The 21,968-nt window shown below is 45.7% G+C and overlaps 1 protein-coding gene across 1 annotated transcript; it reads right to left on the reverse strand.

Annotated features, from left to right (window-relative positions):
• Window positions 1-10: 10 nt before the first annotated feature.
• Window positions 11-20,856, reverse strand: LOC147448743 (PHD finger protein ALFIN-LIKE 7-like). The gene is made up of 4 exons (XM_086521255.1): window positions 20,567-20,856; window positions 20,428-20,460; window positions 20,072-20,294; window positions 11-584 (listed from the first exon to the last, which is right to left on the reverse strand). The coding sequence occupies exons 1-4, from the start codon at window positions 20,658-20,660 to the stop codon at window positions 239-241; spliced, it is 696 nt and encodes a 231-aa protein (XP_086377381.1). The 5' UTR covers window positions 20,661-20,856; the 3' UTR covers window positions 11-238.
• Between the last annotated feature and the right edge of the window lie 1,112 nt (window positions 20,857-21,968).

Below are 21,968 nucleotides of genomic sequence, written 5' to 3' on the forward strand. Positions count from 1 at the left end.
GCTAAATCAGTAGTCATCCATGAGTGACAAAATTCCATTGCTTTAAATGATGTTTTCTGTACAAGAACAGATCAAAAATCGGGTCAAAATTCTTCTGTCTTTAATGTTGTGGCTTAAGCAACAACAATAGCAGATCAAAGATCATGAGAGCATACTGTGTGTAATCAAGCATCTGCACAAATCTTTTTACAAGAGGCTAATCCAGCTAGTATGCTAAAAACAAAAAAAGGGCTACTGGCTAAGTACGTTGTAGTGGTCTCTTCTTTGCACAAGTGGGGCAATTATAATACTCTATCTGCTCAGCCTTTGTTGATGTCGTCCCCACACACTTCCCATGGAACCACTTTTTACAAGCGTCACAAAGGATCCAAAATTTCAACTTTGAAGATGAGTAGCTGCCTCCACAAGCACCACAGTAAGCCTCTTCATCTCCATCTTCTACTTCCTCACTATTGTTACCTTCGGCAATCACTTCACCATCAATTTCATGACGCAATGGACCCGCTGGCTGTGCCATAAATGCTTGACCGGTCACCACCTCATAAACTGTAGGAAGATCATTTATCATGTCAAATAATCTGGCCCTGCAAACAGCCAAACCCCGTTTTGGTCAACATGCAACTTTCATCTCAAAAAATTCAAAAGAACAATAGAGGCAAGTCCTTTACAAAAATGAAATTGAATTAAATCCATTAATTATTTTTTAAGAAACCCTCGAACAGAAGCAATCTCCTCAATACACTAAAAAGAGTGGTCGATTCCTGTTGGCACTCGATTTGACAAGACATCCTTTTCTTGGGCCTTGGAAGGGTGTTTCATGACAGTCAAGTTTCTCATATGGATGAAAAGCCTGCAGATTTTTACTTGGTATCTACTACAAAGGTGGCATGTCATAAAACAATCGCCTTCATTTTGATATTCTGAGGATTGCTCTACATGAAGCTATACAATCTAGCACCAGCATGCAACCAGTGTTTGTGAAAGAATAGCATATAGGCCAACCTCTGATTTTTGTACAAACTGCAGCCAAAATATTGGATCACAGTGAGCACATTGGTTCCTATAAAGTAGAGAATTTGCAAACCTAAAAGAATGTGACTACGTAGACATGATGATCTCTGTGAAGCCTGTGCCCTCAAGCAAACCCTTGTGTTTCCCTTGCCCATTCAAAAGATGGGGGACAACAACCTCTATCACGTGCACATCTAGCCCTATGTGCATGTGGAGTCGTGGACAAGCTATCTCAGGTCTAGGGTTCAGTTTAGCCTAGGAAGTGTTCTGGCACCTTTGTGAGCCTGTGCGCAGGCCGTGCATGTCCAAGCACTTAGAGTAGTTGCATATCCTTTAATTGCACACCTAGTATGCATTGTTTAAGGCAGTACACCCAAATTTCCATGACATTTTGGGGCAGTTCAGTTGCAGGCATTTTATTTATTTATTTAAAAATTATGCCACATTTTCAAGGTCGTGGGGATGTAGGGATGACTGCTCGACCCAGCCTTCAGCAGGTATATAAGCAAAGGAGGGGACGCTCAATTCGCGCAGACGAGGCAGCAGAAGAAGTTCCAACAACTTGCAATGCACCTTCTCGGCAAGACCGACAAAGAGCCCTAGCGTTTTTAGCCAACAAGATCAGCCTAGCATTTCTGTTGCAGATCAAGCCTGGCATTTTGCAGTTTCCCGTCGCTTGATCAACCAAGTCAGGTAGCGTTCCATTGTTCAGCCCTTAGCCTTTGCAAATTCAGCCCTTAGCTTCGCAAACCTCACCTACCCGGAGAAGATCCTCGTTGTACCATCGGATCAGCCAGCATTTACAGTTTCAGCCCACTGTTTTCAGATTTCAGCATCTGCGTTTTCAGTGCATCGTCGTCGAGCCGTCGTCGAGCCGTCCTCGCCGACAGTGTCAATGTTCAGCAGAAAGTTAGCGTTTTCAGTTTTCAGCCCGTCCTCGTCCTCGTCGTCATTGTCGTCGACGTCGTCGGCAAGTCCATTGCATCTAGACCATTGTACCAAATTTGTGCAATCTATAGCATCGACCTCTCTCGCCATAGAGAGCAGGGCCCTTGGAGGAGGGTCTGAGAACTGACTGGTGTCGTATTCTTCTCTCTCTGTTTCTCAGTCTCAGCACTTTCATTCATAGTAGCATTCACTTTGTTTGTGATCATTGCACTCTCTCTTTAAAGGAACGGAAGGCTCTCCCTTCCGTAAGTACAAGGAACCCTTGAGCACAGTTCGGAGCACTCATCTTGAGCAATATCAACATTCACTTCCGCTGCACCTTACATTGGTATCAGAGCTTTTTGGCAGTGTTCTGTATCACTCAAGGAAAGAACCACATCAATTTTTTTACTTGTCGACTTCACATGTAACTCAAGTCCACTTGGGCGTGTCGATTCCTAATCGTGTTTTTGAAGAGTGACAGGTGACCCAAGAAAGAAGGGCTTGTCCAACCTCCCCTTGTTCCTCTTTTCACTCATTGAGAGCGGACCGTGCACTTAAAAGCAACTTTGGTGTGAGCCAAGCCCGCCAAGGGATGCACCCGCAAGAAAGAGTCGAGCTCGGGTAAGAGAAAAGCCTTTTCAAACACCAATTGCAAGCTAAAGAACTCAAGAACCCAAGAACTCAAGATGAAACCGGCCCGTAGGGCGGTAGGCGTTGGCTTTCACCCGAAATTCTTTACTTTATACACACACACAGAGCACTTTGCAAAGAGAACCTGTAATGGGAATTAACACTTAATCACACACACAGCTCGGAAGCTAGAATGCTCCGAGCAGACGCCGACAACCTGTAGGCCACAAATTTGGCGCCCCTTTCGGTATTTCTTTATTCTTTAGGAGGGTAAATTACAAGGTAAGGTCCTGGGAATCCTTCACGTGTATCCACCTAGATACCATTTGATTTGGCCAAATTTCAGCAGCATGACAACCCCAAAACTTGCGCGAAACCCATTCCCCTGCTGGAACTCGCTTGCACTGACGTATACCCTCTGATTCCTGTCCAAAAACAGTAAATTCAGCACGCTGTATTTACTGGTTTTTGCCCTGTTTTCAGCCCCAAACAGTCCCCTAACTGTCCTTTGCCAGTGGGGCACGATTCCCAATGATCCTGGCGTCCGTATGGCTGAAAAACAGTGAATTTACAGCGCATACACAGCGCTGATTTTGCACCTGTACGGTGAGGTTATGACCCTCACCAGTGCCTGCTTTGGAGCAGCAGTTAGCTACCCCTGTTCCTGCTCAAGGAGGCTCTTGCCTCAGCACAAAAGCATGAACCCACACAACTGTACATCAGTCAAATGAGTAGCCCTCTTGTGGGGCATCACATAACTGCACGTAGGGGAGAGAGAGAGCAGTGTGTAGTGTGCAGGGCATCACTCCTAGCACCACACTGTACATGAGAGGGAAAGAAAGCACTCCATAGCTCTTAACCTGTGACAGGTTGCAAATGAGGCTTCTCCCAGCTTAAAATCAGCGCCCATTTTTCTGGAAGAGGCAAGTCCCTGAAAATGTGACACTTGGCACATTTACAAGCATTTTCCCGTTTCGGGTTCGCCGCTTAAAAATATCCCAACCGACGCGTCAGTTGACTTCGCGGCAGAGTTATAAAGTGTTCCCCTAGTCATACCGAAGGTAATGACGCGAACACATTTCACGGCCCAAAATAGCAGTTCCCTAAATTTTAGGAGATGCTTCCGTTGGGCTCCCACTGGTCTTCTGACCATCTATCCTCATTGGAACCGCATCCAAAAATGCAATGTGGCCCAACTGTCGCATACTTTTTGTTGGTAGTCCCACCTTGACTTTACGCCTTAATTGAGTTCACTTCCTAGTATCCACCAACTTGCTAAGTGCGACGGGGGGACCTATATGATCTTGCTCTGAGCCTAGACATCCTCTTACCATACGAATTCCAATGCCGACCACTTCCCGTCTGCAGGTGAATCTACCGTTCACATTGGCCATACAATGTCCGACCGTTTGCTACTTCAAAAAGAGGGTCTTAAACAAATAAAATAAACCCCATTGGAAAGAAACCAACAACCAAGGTTAACAGTTGCCACATCTCTGTGACATGATTAATAACTGCCACGTCCTCGTGACATACCCCCCTCTTGAAATCGCAAACGTCCTCGATTGCATACCATAAATACACGCCACTGATGATCTTGTGCTATTAACACTCTTTTATCATCGCATGTATCCGCAAGAAAGGTCGTAACATACATAGATACAAATGACTTAATGAGGCCTTCATACTTTTGCCATTTCCATCTATGGCACTGAATTCATATGTACATTTGATGTACTAGCTCTATCATTACCCCTCCTTTGCACACGTTGGGTTGGGGCATAAGTAGGCTGTAACCCAAAGGCTTCAAGGTAAAGCTGCAATACATTTGGTGACTCTGACAGTTCATGCTCTTCCATCCACTTTGCATCCATAGGCGGATAGTTCTTGAACTTCACCAAATAGCGTCTTGCAACTTGTCCTTTAACTTTTCTGTCCTTATGTGCCAAAACTTGCTCAGGTACCAAGATCTCATCAAGTTCTTCAACTTCTGGCTGATCCTCAACTGGCATATCTTCTGGCACATCACCCACGAAGGGTCTTAGAAGACTCACATGAAACGCATTATGAATCTTCCATGCATCAGGCAATTTCAGCCTGTAAGCCACATCGTTGATCTTGTCAAGCACTTGAAAAGGCCCATAGTAACGCATGCTGAGCTTAGGAAACAGCCGTTCCTTGCCCTTCATCTTTTTTAACCTTGCCTTTTCGAACCTTAAAAGAACCCAATCACCAGGTGATAGTAGCAATTCACGACGGTGACGATCAGCAGCCTTTTTCTGTTTTGCCTGAGTTTTCTCCAAGGCAACTTTAATCTTCTTATACATCTCATCCATGTTCTCAACATATCGATCTGCCTCAAAGATCTTGTCCTTTGTGTGCAAAATGGGAGGAACCTTTTTGCCGCCTTCAACAATTTCAAAAGGTGCTTTGCCAGTAGACGAATGCACCGTATTATTGTACACATACTCAAGCATAGGCAAATACTGTTCCCACTTGCCCTTATTATCTGACACATAGCATTTCAGCAGATCTAAGACAGTAGAATTGGCCTCTTCTGACTGTCCATCAGTTTGTGGATGAAACGAAGACGAGAACTTGAGCGTAGTACCCATGTTCTCAAACAATCCTCTCCAGAACAAACTGGTCATGCGAGGATCACGATCACTGATAATCGATTGTGGCATACCATGGTACTTAAATACATTGTACATGAACAAGCGTGCCATCTGATCAGATTTTATCTTCTTCCTGACAGGGATAAAATGGGCCTGCTTGCTGAACCTGCAGATAATGGTCCATATACCATCATTCCCTGTTGGCGTTCTTGGAAGATCAAAGATAAAGTCCATAGCAATGCTTTCCCATGGCTTATCCGGAATCGGCAGTGGTTGTAACAACCCTGGTGCCTTTTGCCTGTCAAACTTGACCTTTTGGCAAACTATGCATGCTCGCACAAAGGCATCCACATCTCTCCTCAAGGTAGGCCAATAGAAGAACGTCTCTACCGCTTTAACTGTTGCATCCATGCCACGATACCCTGCATACGGTGGGACATGACTCTCTTCCATGACCTTACGTCGCAATGGCCTAGTGACACAAAGTCTGCCATGCATCATCATAAAACCATCTCTGAGGAGGTAGTGCTCATGATGTTGCCCCTCTTGTAACTGTTCAAAGATCCTTGCAAAATCTTCATCAGCAATATACTGTTCCTTCATGTCATCTAACTCATGATGATAAGGAATTGACACAGCTGAAATTTGTGGCTTTCTTGATAACGCATCAGCCACAACATTCTTCTTGCCTTCCACATGCATAATCTGGAAGTGGAACATGGAAAGAATGTTTGCCCATCGCATATGCTTTTCGGATAACTTTGACTGTGTCAAGAAGTATCGCAAGGTCTGATGATCTGTTTGGACAACAAAATCAGCACCTAAGAGGTAGTGCTTCCAGCTAGAAAGCGCATGAATAACGGCCAAGAGTTCTTTCTCATAGACTTGCATAGTCCTCTCTGGCCCTTGCAAAATTCGGCTTTCATATGCTACTACCCGTCCATCTTGCATTAGCACTGCTCCGATGCTACTGCCACACGCGTCACACTGGACCACAAATGACTTCCTGAGATCTGGCAAAACAATAACTGGATCTGAAGTCAACTTTTCCTTTAAGAGACTAAAAGCTGAAATCTCTTTTTGGGTCCATCTGAAAGTGACCTCTTTCTTTTGCAATGCGTGAAGAGGCGATGCTATCTCTGCAAAATTTCTGATAAACCTTCTATAGTAGGAACACAATCCCAAGAAGCTTCTGACATCGTGCACAGTCTTCAAGTCTGGCCATGTCTTGATAGCTTCGACCTTTGCGGGATCCATTCTAACACCATCCTTTGAGACTATGTGGCCCAGAAAGTGGATCTCTTCGAGGAAGAATTCACTTTTCTTAGGATTGACAAGTAACCTATGACTGCGCAGCTCTTCGAACACAATGGTCAAGTGACACCTATGCTCCTCTTCATTCTTCGAATACACAATCATGTCATCGAAGAATGTTCCAACAAACTGTTGATGCGAGCGGAAAATCCGGTCCATCATTCTGTTGAACGTGGCAGGAGCATTTGTTAGCCCAAACGGCATCACTAGAAACTCATAAAGACCAAATGTCGTTCTAAACGCAGTCTTGGGCACATCCTCTGGGCTTATACGAATCTGATGGTACCCACTCTTCAGGTCTATCCTGCTGAAAATTGCAGCACCCTCTAAACGATCGAGAATATCATCAATGCGAGGAATAGGGAACCTATTCTTGATGGTATTCTTATTCAACGCACGGTAATCAATACACATGCGCCATGAGCCATCCTTCTTCTGCACTAGGAGCACTGGGGAGCAAAAGGGTGAAGAACTAGGCTGAATCAGCCCCTTCTCTAATAACTCCTCAACCTGGCCCATAATCTCTTTCTGCTGCGCCGCACTAACCCTGTAGGGAGGTCTATTTGGTGGGCTACACCCTGGCACCAAATCTATCCGATGGTCCTCAGGTCTCTCTGGCGGCAATTGCGACGGTAATGAATCAGAAAAACAGTCACTAAACTTTTGCAAAAATGCTGACCTTTCTTTATCTAACACAGATAAATTTGATTGATCACTATCTGAGACATCACGTGCAAAATCAAGTACACAGAAAGATGATTCTTTATTACAGAAGTGATAGCAGAAGCAGATACAATAGGGACTGACTCTCCTTTAAGCTTTACATCCAAGATGTGAGTTTTGCCCCTATGTTGTACAGTGATCTTTTTGTTGTAGGCATCCAAGACTCCATGCACTCGGAACATCCACAGGATCCCCAACAAGGCGTCACAACCTTCCAGCGGCATGATGTAAAACTCTTCAGTGTCCACATACGACTGAATATGCAGACGCAGTTTTCCAATGATGGGAGTAACACACTCTGAGTGGCCAGGACATGCCAACCCTGCCTCTGCTGTGTACCCCATCTCTTCAGCTTTGATGCCGAGCTTCATAGCTAACTCTGGTGAGATAAAGTTGGCTTTGGCACCTGGATCAAAGAAGATGAGTGCCGTCTGATCTCTAACTTTACCCCATGCCCTGCATAACTCACTGGCACCTGTGCTGGCTGTAACAAACTTGGACACTCCAAGTCAAGAATCAACCGCGACAGCACCAAATAACCACTTCAAAACAATTCACAGATCACAATAGATTTGCACTGGCCCGGCGGAGTTCCGTACCTAGAGATATTGGCCCCAAAGACTGGCGTCCCTTTCGGTATTTCTTTTTGTATTAATCAATCATCAAAGTACAAGAGAGCGGTTAGGGTTTCACTCTCAGACTCTGCGTCCAGATGCCCTGAGAAGTGAGGCCCTCACCACTAATTTAAAGGTTACAAGGGATGCCCAAAAGCAGAGCCCCAAAAGCTTTTAAAATCAAAAGCATCAGTTCTCTCTCTCTCTTAGAGAGTCTTTTCTCTTTTTTTTTTATAAAAAAAAAAGCAAAAGCAAAATTCGCGTCGCTCATCATTTTCCAAAAAAAAAAAAAAATTAATAATCCGCCTCCGCGATTTCCGGAATTTAGGGTTTTTGGCAAAAATTAGGGTTTGCAGGAATTTTAGGGTTTCTGGCAGAAATTAGGGTTTCTGCTGTCCGCCACGTCATCACTTTGTGACATACCCCCCTCTTGAAAGCATTGTAATCGACCGCGATTACGCCTGCAAAACCGACAAAAGCCATAAACCGTCTTAGCAGACACTGACTGTTAGTACCTACGTACTAGGAACACACATCTAGCACATGTACAAAATCGACAGTCACATCACACGACATCACAGGACATCACCAGACATCACAGGACATCACATGACATTCAACATTCATTCGGATCTTAGACCATGATTTATCGGCAATGTAGCTAGCAATCACATCTAGGTCCAATCGGGACCTCATCGATGTCCGATTGACTAACCCCTATTGCAACCATGTCTATTCGAGATCAATCAGACCAAAATGCTGCAGTCATTTCGGCTATCAGTTCCTGCACTCACAAGAAGTCAAGAACAAATCAGTATCATAACAAGGAATTCCATTTCATAAAGTCATCCAGCAGAATACTGTCAGCTCTCAGTATCCCTGAAGCTCAAAGAGACATCAGTGACTTTAGTATCAAAATCGAGGCATCTGTTGACAAAGGAGTGGAGTGACTCCCCTCTTGTGCATCCCACTGCACCAGATCTTCGGCCAAGCTGAGTTCTGGGTTCCGTTTGGAGTAGACTATGCTAAACCAAAACATCGAGGTAAAGTTTCACAATCCGAGGAGTATCTGCTAGGTCCTCCTCCTCCATCCACTTCGCATCAAATGCAGGAAAGTTCTTGAACTTAACCAAGAACCGCCTTCGGACTTTACCTTTCTTCGTATCATTATGTGCCAAAATCTGTTCAGGAACAAGGATCTCCTCGTTTTCTTCCACTTCGGGTTGCTCATCAGGCTCCCCATCATCAGGCACATCACCCTTAACAGGGTTCAAGAGACTCACATGCAATGCATTATGAATCCTCCAAGTATCTGGCAGGTCCAATCGGAAGGAGACATCATTTATCTTGTCAGTAATCTGGAAAGGTCCGTAGTATCACATACTAAGCTTTGGAAAAAGCCTCTCCTTTCCCTTCTTCTTTCTTAGGCGTGCCTTCTCAAAAGTAAGAGCACCCAATCATCCTCCTTCAGTTTCAAGTCGCGACGATGGCGATCCGCTGCCTTTTTCTGTCGTTCTTGAGACTTCTGTAAAGTCTCGCGAACCTTGGCAAAAGTCGTATCCAAATCTCGCGAATATTCATCCGCTTCAAATTTCTAATCTTTCGTGCTCAGGAAGGATGGAACCTTCGTAGCAGTTTCAACAATCTCTCATGGCGTCTTCCCCGTCGAAGAGTGTATCGTGTTATTGTAGGCAAATTCCACCAAAGGTAAGTTCTTTTCCCATTGAGTCTTCTGATGCGAGATACAAGACTTCAATAAATCTAAAATCACTGAATTGGCAATCTCAGATTGCCCGTCAGTCTGCAAGTGGAACGATGACGAGAACTGCAACCGCGTGCCAATTGCCTTCCAAAACAAACTCATAAATCTGGGGTCTCTGTCGAAGACAATCGTCTCAGACGTGCCATGTAATCGGAAAATCATCGTGATCATTCTGTATTCTCGGGAGATCAAAAAAAATGAAATCCATTTCAATATTTTCCCAGGGGCGGGTGGGTATGGGTAAAGGCTGTAACAATCCCTGTGCCTTATGCCTGTAAAACTTGACCTTCTGGCATACCAAGCAACTGCGCACAAACTCTTCCACATCCTTCTTCAGTCTCCGCCAAAAGAAATCTCTCTCTACCCCTTTCATGGTGGTAGCAATGCTGCGGTGACCCGTAAAAGGTGGACAGTGGCAATCAGTCATAACCTTTTCCCTCAACGGCTGTGTAACGCACAACATAGTCTTTTTCATCAAGTAGCCTTCCCGAAGGGAGTATCCAGCTACTTTCTCCCCATCCCGTATCCGTGTGAAAATATCTGCAAAATCTGTATCTGTGGCATACTGATCGACCATATCCTCGAAGCTCCTATGATGTATCGCGAAAATAGCCAGAACCAACGGTTTCCGAGACAAAGCATCTGCCACCACATTCTTTTGTCCCTGCACATGGACAATCTCGAAGTGGAACTGTGACAAGATGTTCACCCACCGCATCTGCTTTTCCGAAAGCTGCTTCTGTGACAAGAAGTAGCGCAAACTCTGATGGTCTGTAAAGACAGTAAAATCCGCTCGAGTAGGTAATGCCGCCACTGAGTAAGAGCATGGATAACCGCCAAAAGCTCTTTCTCATAGATCTATACTGTCATCTTCGGCCTAGAGAACAAACAGCTCTCGTAAGCTATGACATGGCCTTCTTGCATCAAGACCGCACCCAGACTACGACCACAAGCATCACAATATACTTCAAATGACTTCTGCAAGTCCGACAAAGTCAAAATAGGTCCCGTAGTCAATTTCTCTTTCAATGTCCGAAAGGCAGTCACCTCTGTGGGTCCCCACGAAAAAGGTACTCCTTTCTGTGTCAAGATATGCAAAGGGGAAGCAGCCTCTGCAAACTTTCGTATGAACCGCCTGTAGTATGAACATAGTCCCAAGAAGCTTCTAACTTCATGGACATTCCTCAAATCGGGCCAATCACGGATAGTCTCTATCTTGGCCGGGTCCATTTGCACTCCTGTTGTGTTGCTGACACAATGTGTCCCAAAAAGTGTATCCATGGTAGGAAAAAATTCACTTTTCTTTGCATTAATCACTAGCGTGTGATCTCGTAATGCCTAAAAGACTTGAAGCAGATGATCTCTGTGTTCTGCCTCATTCTTGGAGAAAAGAATGATGTCGTCAAAGAAAGTGCCAACAAATAGCCTGTACTCTCGAAAAATCCTGTCCATCATCCGGTTAAATGTCGCAGGAGCATTGGTTAAGCCAAAAGGCATCACCAAAAACTCAAATAACCCAAAAGTCGTCCGAAAAGCTGTCTTGTAGACATCTCCTGGCGCTATCCTGATCTGATGATATCCACTCTTCAAGTCAATCCTGCTAAAGCACGAGGATCCCTGTAACCTGTCGAGTATATCATCGATCCTAGGAATCGGAAATCTGTTCTTGATGGTGATTTCGTTGAGAGTGCTATAATCGATGCACATTCTCCAAGATCTGTCTTTCTTCAAAATCAACAACACTGGAGAGCAATACGGTGAAGTACTAAGCTGGACAAGACCCTTTTCCAAGAGGTCTTTCACTGAGTTCATAATCTTTTCATTCTGTACTCGGCTCACACAATAAGGTGGCCGATTCCGTGGTGTGCTTCCAGATATCAGATCAATGGTATGATCTTCAGGCCCTCTCAAAAGCAATCGGCATGAGCGTGGAGAAAAAAAATCTTGGCGTTCTTTTCTTCAGGTCAAAACATATTCAATTTTTATCCATGGTTCAGTTCTCCCAAAAGAATGAGTAAGAAAACTGAAGTTCATCAAGTACAATCTCTAAGCCCTTCATTTATCAAAGTCGCTTTCTCGGCCCGGTAGTCAACCACGGCGTAGTTCTTGTGGTACCAAGGGATCCCGAGTAGAACGTCACTCACGTGCCCTGAACACCCCTGTCATTGCAAACGAAGTTTGCCAATGCTCGGTGTAATGGCAACATCCCATCCGGGTGCCAGTCGAACTACCTCCGCCAGTGGCGTCAGTCTGTCGGGCGCAGTTCCAAATCGAGCCGCCAATTCCAAGTGAAAAGAAGTTGGCCTTGGCTCCTTCAAAAGAGCTTCTTGATCCTTCACTTTGCCCCAAAAAAAAACGGCAAAGTTTGTACTTTCATTCATTTGATTCGGTGCAAGTCCCACGCCATGTGGTACCAGTTCTGCTTTTCTATCTGCCTTTTCTGCCACATTCCTCAGCTGCTCTCGAACTCTCAGACCTGTCGTCGTCTTTATCATTCTGTTCTTTCTGTGCCTTATCAGGGCACTTTGCGGAAATATTTCCATGTTTCCCGCATCCAAAGCACTTCCCCTCTCTGATGAAGCGAGCTCTCTCCTCAGGAGTAAGCTTGGGTCGTGCATCCTTTTTTTTTTCTCTGGGTTGCTCTTTTTCATTCTACTTTCATTCCCAGAAGTCTGTTTGGCTCGTTGTGTCATGGCCTCATCTGTGGGGTAGGTCAGACTGCAAGAGTGAATGGCCAAGCCCCGCTTCGCATGACTCATCAACTCCTGAATAGAAGCTGACTTCTGTTTCAAGCAGTGATCTCGGATCTCTGTAGGTAGACCCAAGGTAAACCGCTCAATTTGTTCTCTGAACGAGATCTTCTTGAATGAAGAGGCGGGTAGAAAAGAGCTCCAGAATCTTTCACAATAAGAATTCACTGTATCGCTCTTGGTCATCCGGAGATGGTTCCAAGCAGCTCGTATATCTCGCTCAAACTCTTGAGTCAACCAAGAAGAAATAAAAAGCCTCTTGAATTTCAGCCATGTAACTGGCACAGTCTTGCTTAATAGAAGCGTGGACCACCAAGTACGAGCATTCCCCTCAGAGTAAGAGGCAGCTCTCCGAATCTTGGAGTGCTCTGAATAGCGTCCTCCCGCGAAAGCGATGTCAAACTACTGTATAAGAGACAAAGCCTTCGAAGCATCTGAGTATCCTGAAAAGTATCAAACTTGATCGAGTGGCCACCTTCCTTAAACTCTCGGACTTTCTTGCTGTTATCTTCGAGAAAGTCATACTGGTTGGCTTTGTAAAAATTCTTCTTGTTCGCATAAAACTTTCCGTCATCGGAATCTGAGCTGTCTGTAGACGAGTCCTCAGTAGAACTGTCAGTCTCTGGGCGAGATGTAGCCTTCTTTGCCTTTTTCTTGCCCGTTCCGAAGCTTTGTGTCTTGCTTCGCTTTTTGCTTTTTTTCTGTCTTCTTCGCTCTAATCCGAGGAGCTAGAAGAACTGTCAGAAGAAGAAGAAGAAGAACTGGGTACTCCTTCAAATCGAACACGCTTCTTCCGTTTCTTTGCTTTGTCGAATGTCGACTGACGACCCAAATATCCCGGGAAGTCAGTACCTTTGTTCTGCTTTTTGCCGTGCTTTTTGCCGTGCTTTTTGCCTTTCTTTTGCACGTCGAAAAGCTGAGCAATCCGTGCATCAACCACGTTCTCCAGTTCCTTCTCCGTATATTTCTTGGAGGTAGAAGGTTTCTTGAGAGCGGGTTTCGGGAGTGGTGTTGTGGTTCTCTGCCACTCCATCTGTACCTCTTTCAAAGAGGTCTGGTTCATATATTTTACCATCTTCGGGTCCTTGGCAAAATTGAGCATCATCTTTGTTGCATCGCCAATCAATTGACGACGCTCCATCTCTGTTTGCTCCGCCTGAGTAGGCTGAGGCGGGCCATACTCTCTGCCTGAATCTTCGTTGTGATCCCAGCCCGCATCTCCAGATGCAGAGGGAGTCGACTGATCATTGCCTGAAGCCATAGGTGCCGCGGAAAAAAAAAAAAATCGGGGATCGGATTTCCTGTAGAAGAGAAATCGGCCGTGCTCTGATACCACTGTAACAAACTTGGACACTCCAAGTCAAGAATCAACCGCGACAGCACCAAATAACCACTTCAAAACAATTCACAGATCACAATAGATTTGCACTGGCCCGGCGGAGTTCCGTGCCTAGAGATATTGGCCCCAAAGACTGGCGCCCCTTTCGGTATTTCTTTTTGTATTAATCAATCATCAAAGTACAAGAGAGCGGTTAGGGTTTCACTCTCAGACTCTGCGTCCAGATGCCCTGAGAAGTGAGGCCCTCACCACTAATTTAAAGGTTACAAGGGATGCCCAAAAGCAGAGCCCCAAAAGCTTTTAAAATCAAAAGCATCAGTTCTCTCTCTCTCTTAGAGAGTCTTTTCTCTTTTTTTTTTTTTTTTAAAAAAGCAAAAGCAAAATTCGCGTCGCTCATCATTTTCCAAAAAAATAATAATAATAATAATCCGCCTCCGCGATTTCCGGAATTTAGGGTTTTTGGCAAAAATTAGGGTTTGCAGGAATTTTAGGGTTTCTGGCAGAAATTAGGGTTTCTGCTGTCCGCCACGTCATCACTTTGTGACACTGGGCCTGTCACCCACCATGTCTGGCACTAAACCTACCGTGGGTTTTGGCTTCTTGCCTTTCTGGTCTTCTTTATCCTCTGAGTCAGCTGGCCTTTTCCTTTGTGGACAATTGATAGAAAAGTGACCAGGCTGCTCGCATATAAAGCATTTGTTCTCAGCCATTAGGACCTTCTTTTCCTCGAGCGACTTGCGCACAAAAGGCTTCCTTTTCTGTTTCTTTGCCTGCGCTCCAGAAGTCCCAGCTGAATCCTTGTCTTTGGTGGCCTGTTCAGACCCCTGTGACGCATCAGGAGCCGTTTTCACAAAGGGCTTCTTCGCTGAATTTTTCTTCTGCTGCCCTCCTTTATCACTGCTCGGAAATCCACTGTCCTCTCCTTTCAACAGGGCAAGACCAGTGTTCGCAACTTCCATAAGCTGAGTAAGGGTAGCCACTCTATTCTTTGTACAGTAATCGCGAAGCCCTTTAGGCAGCCCACAACAATACTTCTCTATCTGCTCTGTCAGTGGCACAAATCTGTAGGAGGTCACTGAGAGTAACGCTTTACAAAACCTCCTATTGTACTCCAGCAAGCTCTTGCACGAAGCTGAAGTAAGCTGGTGCCAATCTGTCAGGACATCGGCTTCAAATTCATTTGATAGCCAAGCAGATGCAAACATTTGCTTGAAGTAAACCCAAGTGGCGGGTGCCTGTCCTTGCATTAACAATGTCGTCCACCATGTAAGCGCATTGTCCTTTAAGAAAGTGGCAGCTTTCCTGACCTTCGAGGCCTCTGTAAAATTCCCTCCCGCATAAGCTGTATAAAACTGCTGGAGGAAAGTGAGTGCCTTTGTCTTGTCCTCGAAACCACTGAAGGTACTGAACTTTACTGCTGCACCACCTTCTTTGTAAGCCTTTGGCTTCTCTAGTGCCCCCAAGTTGTCATACGGAATGGTCTGCAACATGGACACTGTACTAGGCATGATCGGCACGTGTTGGCCATTCACATTTTGCGTCAGAGGTGCGATATCTGGCTGCTGTCCAGAAAAACCAGCCATGCCAAAATGACCCTGTGGCACCCCAAACTGGCCCTGGTTGCCGTGGAAACCTTGCTGCATGCCGATAGTACCATACATGGGGTTTGGCATGATGCCTTGCATACCCCCGAACACTGTTCCTGGCATGTACGGCTGACTTCCAGACGCATAACCAGCCATACTTTGGAACACTGATCCACCCCCGAAATACCCAGGATGTACCGTGGGTGGTGGAAAAACTGAGTGCATAGCCTGGTATCCAGCTCCCTGCCCATTCAAGACAGCATGCTGGCTCTGAAAGGTGGCGGGCTGAACTGGCATAACCTGTGGAATAGGCGTTCTAGCCACCTGTTCAAGCACGGGAGGAACCTGCTTTGGAGCCCCCGACTCCGCAACATGCGAGTGTTCCCTTTCCTCCTGCGCCTCATGAAGTACCTGGGCTTCAGCTTCAACAAGCTCCGTACGCGGCGTAGGTTGCCTATTTTGCTGTTGCACTGGTGGCACTTGCAAGAATTCCATAAACCTCGGATTCTGCACCAGCTGCGAAAAGACATTCACCGCGGCAACTAACTGAGTCTTAAACGCATCATCCTCAAGTTGCCCTGTCATAAAGCCCTGTACTACTGGAGGGACATTCACGTTAACAGTAGGTACAGACTGACGTGGCCGTGAGCTCTCGCCAATCTCAAAAACCATAGGAATCTCCTGCCTGTCCTTTGGAGAGGAACCCTCTTCCATAATTCCCTTCCCCTTGTCGGCCATAGTGTAATCCCCGCGTTCTTGCACTGTGTGTCTTTACCCTGAACAATCCAGGCTCACTCTTTGAGGAAAAAGTGATTGAGGTCTCGGCAATGGAACCATGAAACCGGCCCGTAGGGCGGTAGGCGTTGGCTTTCACCCGAAATTCTTTACTTTATACACACACACAGAGCACTTTGCAAAGAGAACCTGTAATGGGAATTAACACTTAATCACACACACAGCTCGGAAGCTAGAATGCTCCGAGCAGACGCCGACAACCTGTAGGCCCCAAAATTGGCGCCCCTTTCGGTATTTCTTTATTCTTTAGGAGGGTAAATTACAAGGTAAGGTCATGGGAATCCTTCACGTGTATCCACCTAGATACCATTTGATTTGGCCAAATTTCGGCAGCATGACAACCCCAAAACTTGCGCGAAACCCATTCCCCTGCTGGAACTCGCTTGCACTGACGTATACCCTCTGATTCCTGTCCAAAAACAGTAAATTCAGCACGCTGTATTTACTGGTTTTTGCCCTGTTTTCAGCCCCAAACAGTCCCCTAACTGTCCTTTGCCAGTGGGGCACGATTCCCAATGATCCTGGCGTCCGTATGGCTGAAAAACAGTGAATTTACAGCGCATACACAGCGCTGATTTTGCACCTGTACGGTGAGGTTATGACCCTCACCAATGCCTGCTTTGGAGCAACAGTTAGCTACCCCTGTTCCTGCTCAAGGAGGCTCTTGCCTCAGCACAAAAGCATGAACCCACACAACTGTACATCAGTCAAATGAGTAGCCCTCTTGTGGGGCATCACATAACTGCACGTAGGGGAGAGAGAGAGCAGTGTGTAGTGTGCAGGGCATCACTCCTAGCACCACACTGTACATGAGAGGGAAAGAAAGCACTCCATAGCTCTTAACCTGTGACAGGTTGCAAATGAGGCTTCTCCCAGCTTAAAATCAGCGCCCATTTTTCTGGAAGAGGCAAGTCCCTGAAAATGTGACACTTGGCACATTTACAAGCATTTTCCCGTTTCGGGTTCGCCGCTTAAAAATATCCCAACCGACGCGTCAGTTGACTTCGCGGCAGAGTTATAAAGTGTTCCCCTAGTCATACCGAAGGTAATGACGCGAACACATTTCACGGCCCAAAATAGCAGTTCCCTAAATTTTAGGAGATGCTTCCGTTGGGCTCCCACTGGTCTTCTGACCATCTATCCTCATTGGGACCGCATCCAAAAATGCAATGTGGCCCAACTGTCGCATACTTTTTGTTGGTAGTCCCACCTTGACTTTACGCCTTAATTGAGTTCACTTCCTAGTATCCACCAACTTGCTAAGTGCGACGGGGGGACCTATATGATCTTGCTCTGAGCCTAGACATCCTCTTACCATACGAATTCCAGTGCCGACCACTTCCCGTCTGCGGGTGAATCTACCGTTCACATTGGCCATACAATGTCCGACCGTTTGCTACTTCAAAAAGAGGGTCTTAAACAAATAAAATAAACCCCATTGGAAAGAAACCAACAACCAAGGTTAACAGTTGCCACATCTCTGTGACATGGTTAATAACTGCCACGTCCTCGTGACACAAGAACCTCAGAAACCCAAGTTCCTCAAGAACTTAAGTACCCAAGATCCCAGTGTATGGTCATCACCCGAAGTAGAATGGATACTTTTCGTAAAGGTGATGAGAGTGGAGTTGGTGAAGAAGAAGTTTCTACACCAGGAGGATTGTTCCCCGATCCTCCCTCATCCCCATCTACGCCTCGGACTGCACCAAATCCTAAGGAGGCTTTGGTCAAGTCAATGATGGACATGATGCTACAAGAGGCACAACGCGCCACCATGGATCGCGACCGCGAAGAAAGAAGGGCAACTATGGAGCTTGAGTGTGAGCAAGCTGTAACAAACTTGGACACTCTAAGTCAAGATTCTACCGCGACACAGCAGAGATTCACTTCAAAACAGTTCACAATTCACAATTGATTCGACACGGCCCGACGACGTTCCGTGACTAGAGGTGTTGGCCCCAAAGGCTAGCACCCCTTTCGGTATTTCTTTTTGTATTAATATGAGTTCAAAGTACAAGAGAGTGGGAGGGTTCTCACTCTCAAACTCTGCATCGAGATGCTCTAAGTTGTGAGGGCCCTGCCCACGTATTTAAAGGTTACAAGAGATGCCCAAAAGCAGAACCCCAAAAGCAGAGCCCCAAAAGCTGTAAGTGAAAAGATGTCACAAGCTGCTGACGTGTCAAAGCCCTGAAGAATGGAGCCAACTTGCAGATCCTGGCCGAGAGGCCTAAACCCTAAGAAGAACAAGTAACAGAAGAAGAAGTCCTATCAACTTATGGAGACCCTCTCCGATGGGGCCCCAGTGACATAAAGGAAGTAAAATAAAGCAGGACCACACATGCACGCGCAAACGCTGATGACGTGGTAGTTGTACGGACACTCCACGTTTTGCGCTGACTACTGACGTGACAGTTGTACGGAATTCCACAAGACGCACTGGCAGCTTTTTGGCATTGCTTTTGGACCAAAAGCTTTTGAGTTTTGAAGGCTTTTCACTATAACTGCTTTTCAGACCAAGGGCCTTTAAATATGAGGTTAGGACTCATTCTCTAGCATGCTTCCTGGAGAAGGTGTAGAGTCTAGAGTACCGGCTTGTACTGTGTTGATGCAATATAAAGAAATACCGAAAGGGACGCCAAGATTTGGGGCCAATGCTCTCTGGGGTGAAATTCCGCCCCTCCGTGTCGTGTGTCGTCTCTCTCTCTCTCTCTCAGTTCAGTTGTTATTGAAGTGCTAAAAGTCTGTTCAGTCTGTTATTTTCTATTGGCATGTGGTGCCCGTCTTGTGATAGTGGTATCAGAGCATCAAGAGTGCTTTTCTGAAAGCACACCAGTCCTACAAAAGAGCAAACAGAGCAAACCAAAGACTACTGGAATTTTATTTGAAGTATCTTTGAGGCCCTACCCTGGACGTATTAGGCACTCCCACCCTTACTTCATCGCGCATCGAACGCGCTCCTGTCTTCATCGTCCGTCTTACAGGGCATAAGCCATAAAGCACCCAAGACGAGGAATTCATGGATTCAGCAGAATATTTGCAATTTTTGGTCAACGAGCTTCACGACATTCTTTCACGGCATCTCAACAGAATCTTTCGATGCTACAAAGTTTTCAAAAATTTTTAAACTACTGTTACCCCCTCCGATTCCCCAGGTGGTAAAAAGCACACCGGTCCTACAAAAGAGCAAACAGAGCAAACCAAAGACTACTGAAATTTTATTTGACGTATCTTTGAGGCCCTCGAAGAAGCTTGCATAATGATTGCCAACCATAACAGGGTCAAGGGGTGTACAGCCAACATCTCATTCATTCACTATTGAGATCAGAGAACTCGACCTAGTTGAGTAGCTTAATGTGTTGGCTGCTCAGAACCTCAACACAGGAATTTACGCTCCCTCAGACAATTTGACTCATAAGTTAACTGGCTATAGAAGATATTCAAGGATCTCAAAGAAGGCTAAGGCAAGCACACTCAAGCAACATGCAAGACGCTTATGCAAAACTGAAACCCTCTCTTTCTGGCATCAGCATTTCCAGTTCAGAGAGCTGGTAAAACCATGAATTTAGATTGAGCTGTCCTATCCTGATTCGATATACAAATTTGCCTTGCCAGAGTTCTTTTAGGAATCTTTGGCTAGAGACCTATGGCAGTTTGCTCATCTCTTTAAATGCCAATCAAATCTCAAGCGTAGACTAGTACGAAAGTATGATGCCAGTTTGATTCAGTCCCTTCATCTGAATCAAGCATAACTATCAAAGTTACAAATATATCTAAAGCTTGAACTTTGAAACATCATATAACCTTTTTAAAAATGCTTCCATAATTTCTTCCCCAAAGATAGTAGTTCAAATAAAAAACACTCGGCTGCCAAAGACAGTCAGACCCTGACACCATAAGTATGGTTGTGACTACTATTTCAAAACAATTGTTGCTATGGAATTAGGAACAAGCCAGATCCACTACGAAACCAAAAAGAAAAGCAAGGGGTGGCAGCCAAACCTTTCCTCTTTGCTGATAGTTGCGGCATAGAAAAATGCGACTGCCATGAGCCAAGAATCTGAGTGGGCAGAAACGAGCGAGAACCAGTCCTTGCTAGAAATTCCATCCCTTGAGAAGTTGATTCCGAGGCATGGCTCAGGTAACTCAGACGGAATCTCGTCAGCAGGTTTTGACACTTCCCACTCGCCATCTGGAAAACTGTACAGACAGAGATTGACGTGTGCTGCATGCATGACAAGAGAAGCTCAGACAGAGGCTCATATCCAACTTCAAGAAAATAAAGAAAACAAGGGTTCTGTACGATACACATACAACACCATCAACAAACGACTTGCAAGCTTTGGGCAGAGAATAACCTGGATCACAAAGGTCAAAGAATTTCTTTCGTTCTGCCACAACAAACAAGGGTAAGAATAGGTCCTCTCTCTCCCTCTCTCCCTCTCTCCCACACACACACACACATACATAAAGGAAGAAGACTACGAACAAAATTACCAGTAATAAGAGCTTTCAGCATTCCATGCCTCCTGCCCTGATACCCCTCAAAGATCCCCTCAACAGTTACAGCTGTTGGCTGATTCTCCGCCATGATGCTACGTTATTTCCGAAAACGTCAGGGCAAACCTTGAAGAGAAGTTGTGGTGCAGAAAACCCTAGCTATGGACTCCCGACGCCAGAGAAGCCAAAGAGAGCACGAAGCAACAGCTACCACGACCATTAATGCAATATTGAGTTGATGAGACAACTTATATGCTCGTCGGGACAAACCTATAAATTTGAATCTCAGGTTTTACGACAAGACATGCTTGGTCGACATTGTTGTAAATTGGGAAATTGGAAGTTTGGCATATAAAAGAAACTAGGGTAGAGGAGCCAGTTTAGAGGCGGTGAAATCTTGGCGCCTTTAGCTCCAGCTATACAGAACCATTCTAGGCGGGGAGGGTGCGTCTCATGCATCGTGACCTCGCACATCTGCAACGAAAGACGGCAGCATGATCGCTACTCCATAGCTCAAACGCGACATGGATTTCGAAATCCTTTGTAATAAAAAGGGGGGGGGGAATAGAATACGGTTTTGGGGGGTAATTAGAGGCACGAGCGCCAACAAGGATTGAACCGTCTCCAGCATGAATAAGATTTGCCCACGCCTGCTCTAAATCGTCCTGCCTTGGACTGCTTGTGCACCTAAAGTGGAGCCTACTATTTGTTGGGGTATAAAGCCCAATGTGGTCGCCCAGGTAAGTGGGCGGGCCGCCAGGTATGTACACATATTCTTTTGTAAAAACGTAATAAGAACTCACTATGCTCTACACATTACAGTAGAGCGAGTTCACCATATCGTCGTGCTCTTCTTCTCGCACTCTCTCTCGCGTCGCACTTTCGCTTGTACTCCTTCAACTGGTATCAGAGCTCAGATCGAGGCTCGGGGCAGCATTTGCAGGTAGCCAGAGTCACCTGCACAGATTGGAGTGAGATTCGACAGGCGAAGACACGGCCCCAACTCCTGTGAGTGAGCCCGAAGGACTCGGTGTTCTCAGAATTTCATTCTGAGGTCGTCTCGGCCACCGTTCGGCTTCGACGAAGATCTGCGCAGGCCATTTTCGACTATGTGGTCTCGGCGGGTGCAGATTCAACTCTGCAAATTTGGGGTTTCGGCCTACGACTGCAAGTGCTGAGGATATCTGCACTTCCAGACTGCTGATTTGTGGCTATCTACACAACGAAGGACAGCTTACAGTTCTTGGAGGCGTGTCACATACGACACGGGCGCACCTACACACAGACTGTAGGCGACATCCACTAGTTCATCAGGTTGATATTGGTTCAAAGGACAGTTTACAAGGGAAACTCTGTCGAAATTTTCCCAGGAAAGTAAACTACTGTGAAGCGTAGTTAT

The sequence above is a fragment of the Adiantum capillus-veneris genome, chromosome 10, assembly GCF_014529385.1.
Source record: "Adiantum capillus-veneris isolate H3 chromosome 10, ASM1452938v2, whole genome shotgun sequence".
NCBI lineage: Eukaryota > Viridiplantae > Streptophyta > Polypodiopsida > Polypodiales > Pteridaceae > Adiantum > Adiantum capillus-veneris.

What these genes read in the sequence shown, in the direction of transcription:
- LOC147448743 (XM_086521255.1), bottom strand. Translation starts at nt 20,660, where the DNA reads ATGGCGGAGAATCAGCCAACAGCTGTAACTGTTGAGGGGATCTTTGAG. An exon ending in CTTTGACCTTTGTGATCCAG is followed by an intron (nt 20,295 to 20,427) that starts GTTATTCTCTGC and finishes TCATGCATGCAG; the next exon opens with CACACGTCAATCTCTGTCTG. An exon ending in ACTATCAGCAAAGAGGAAAG is followed by an intron (nt 585 to 20,071) that starts GTTTGGCTGCCA and finishes GGCTGTTTGCAG; the next exon opens with GGCCAGATTATTTGACATGA.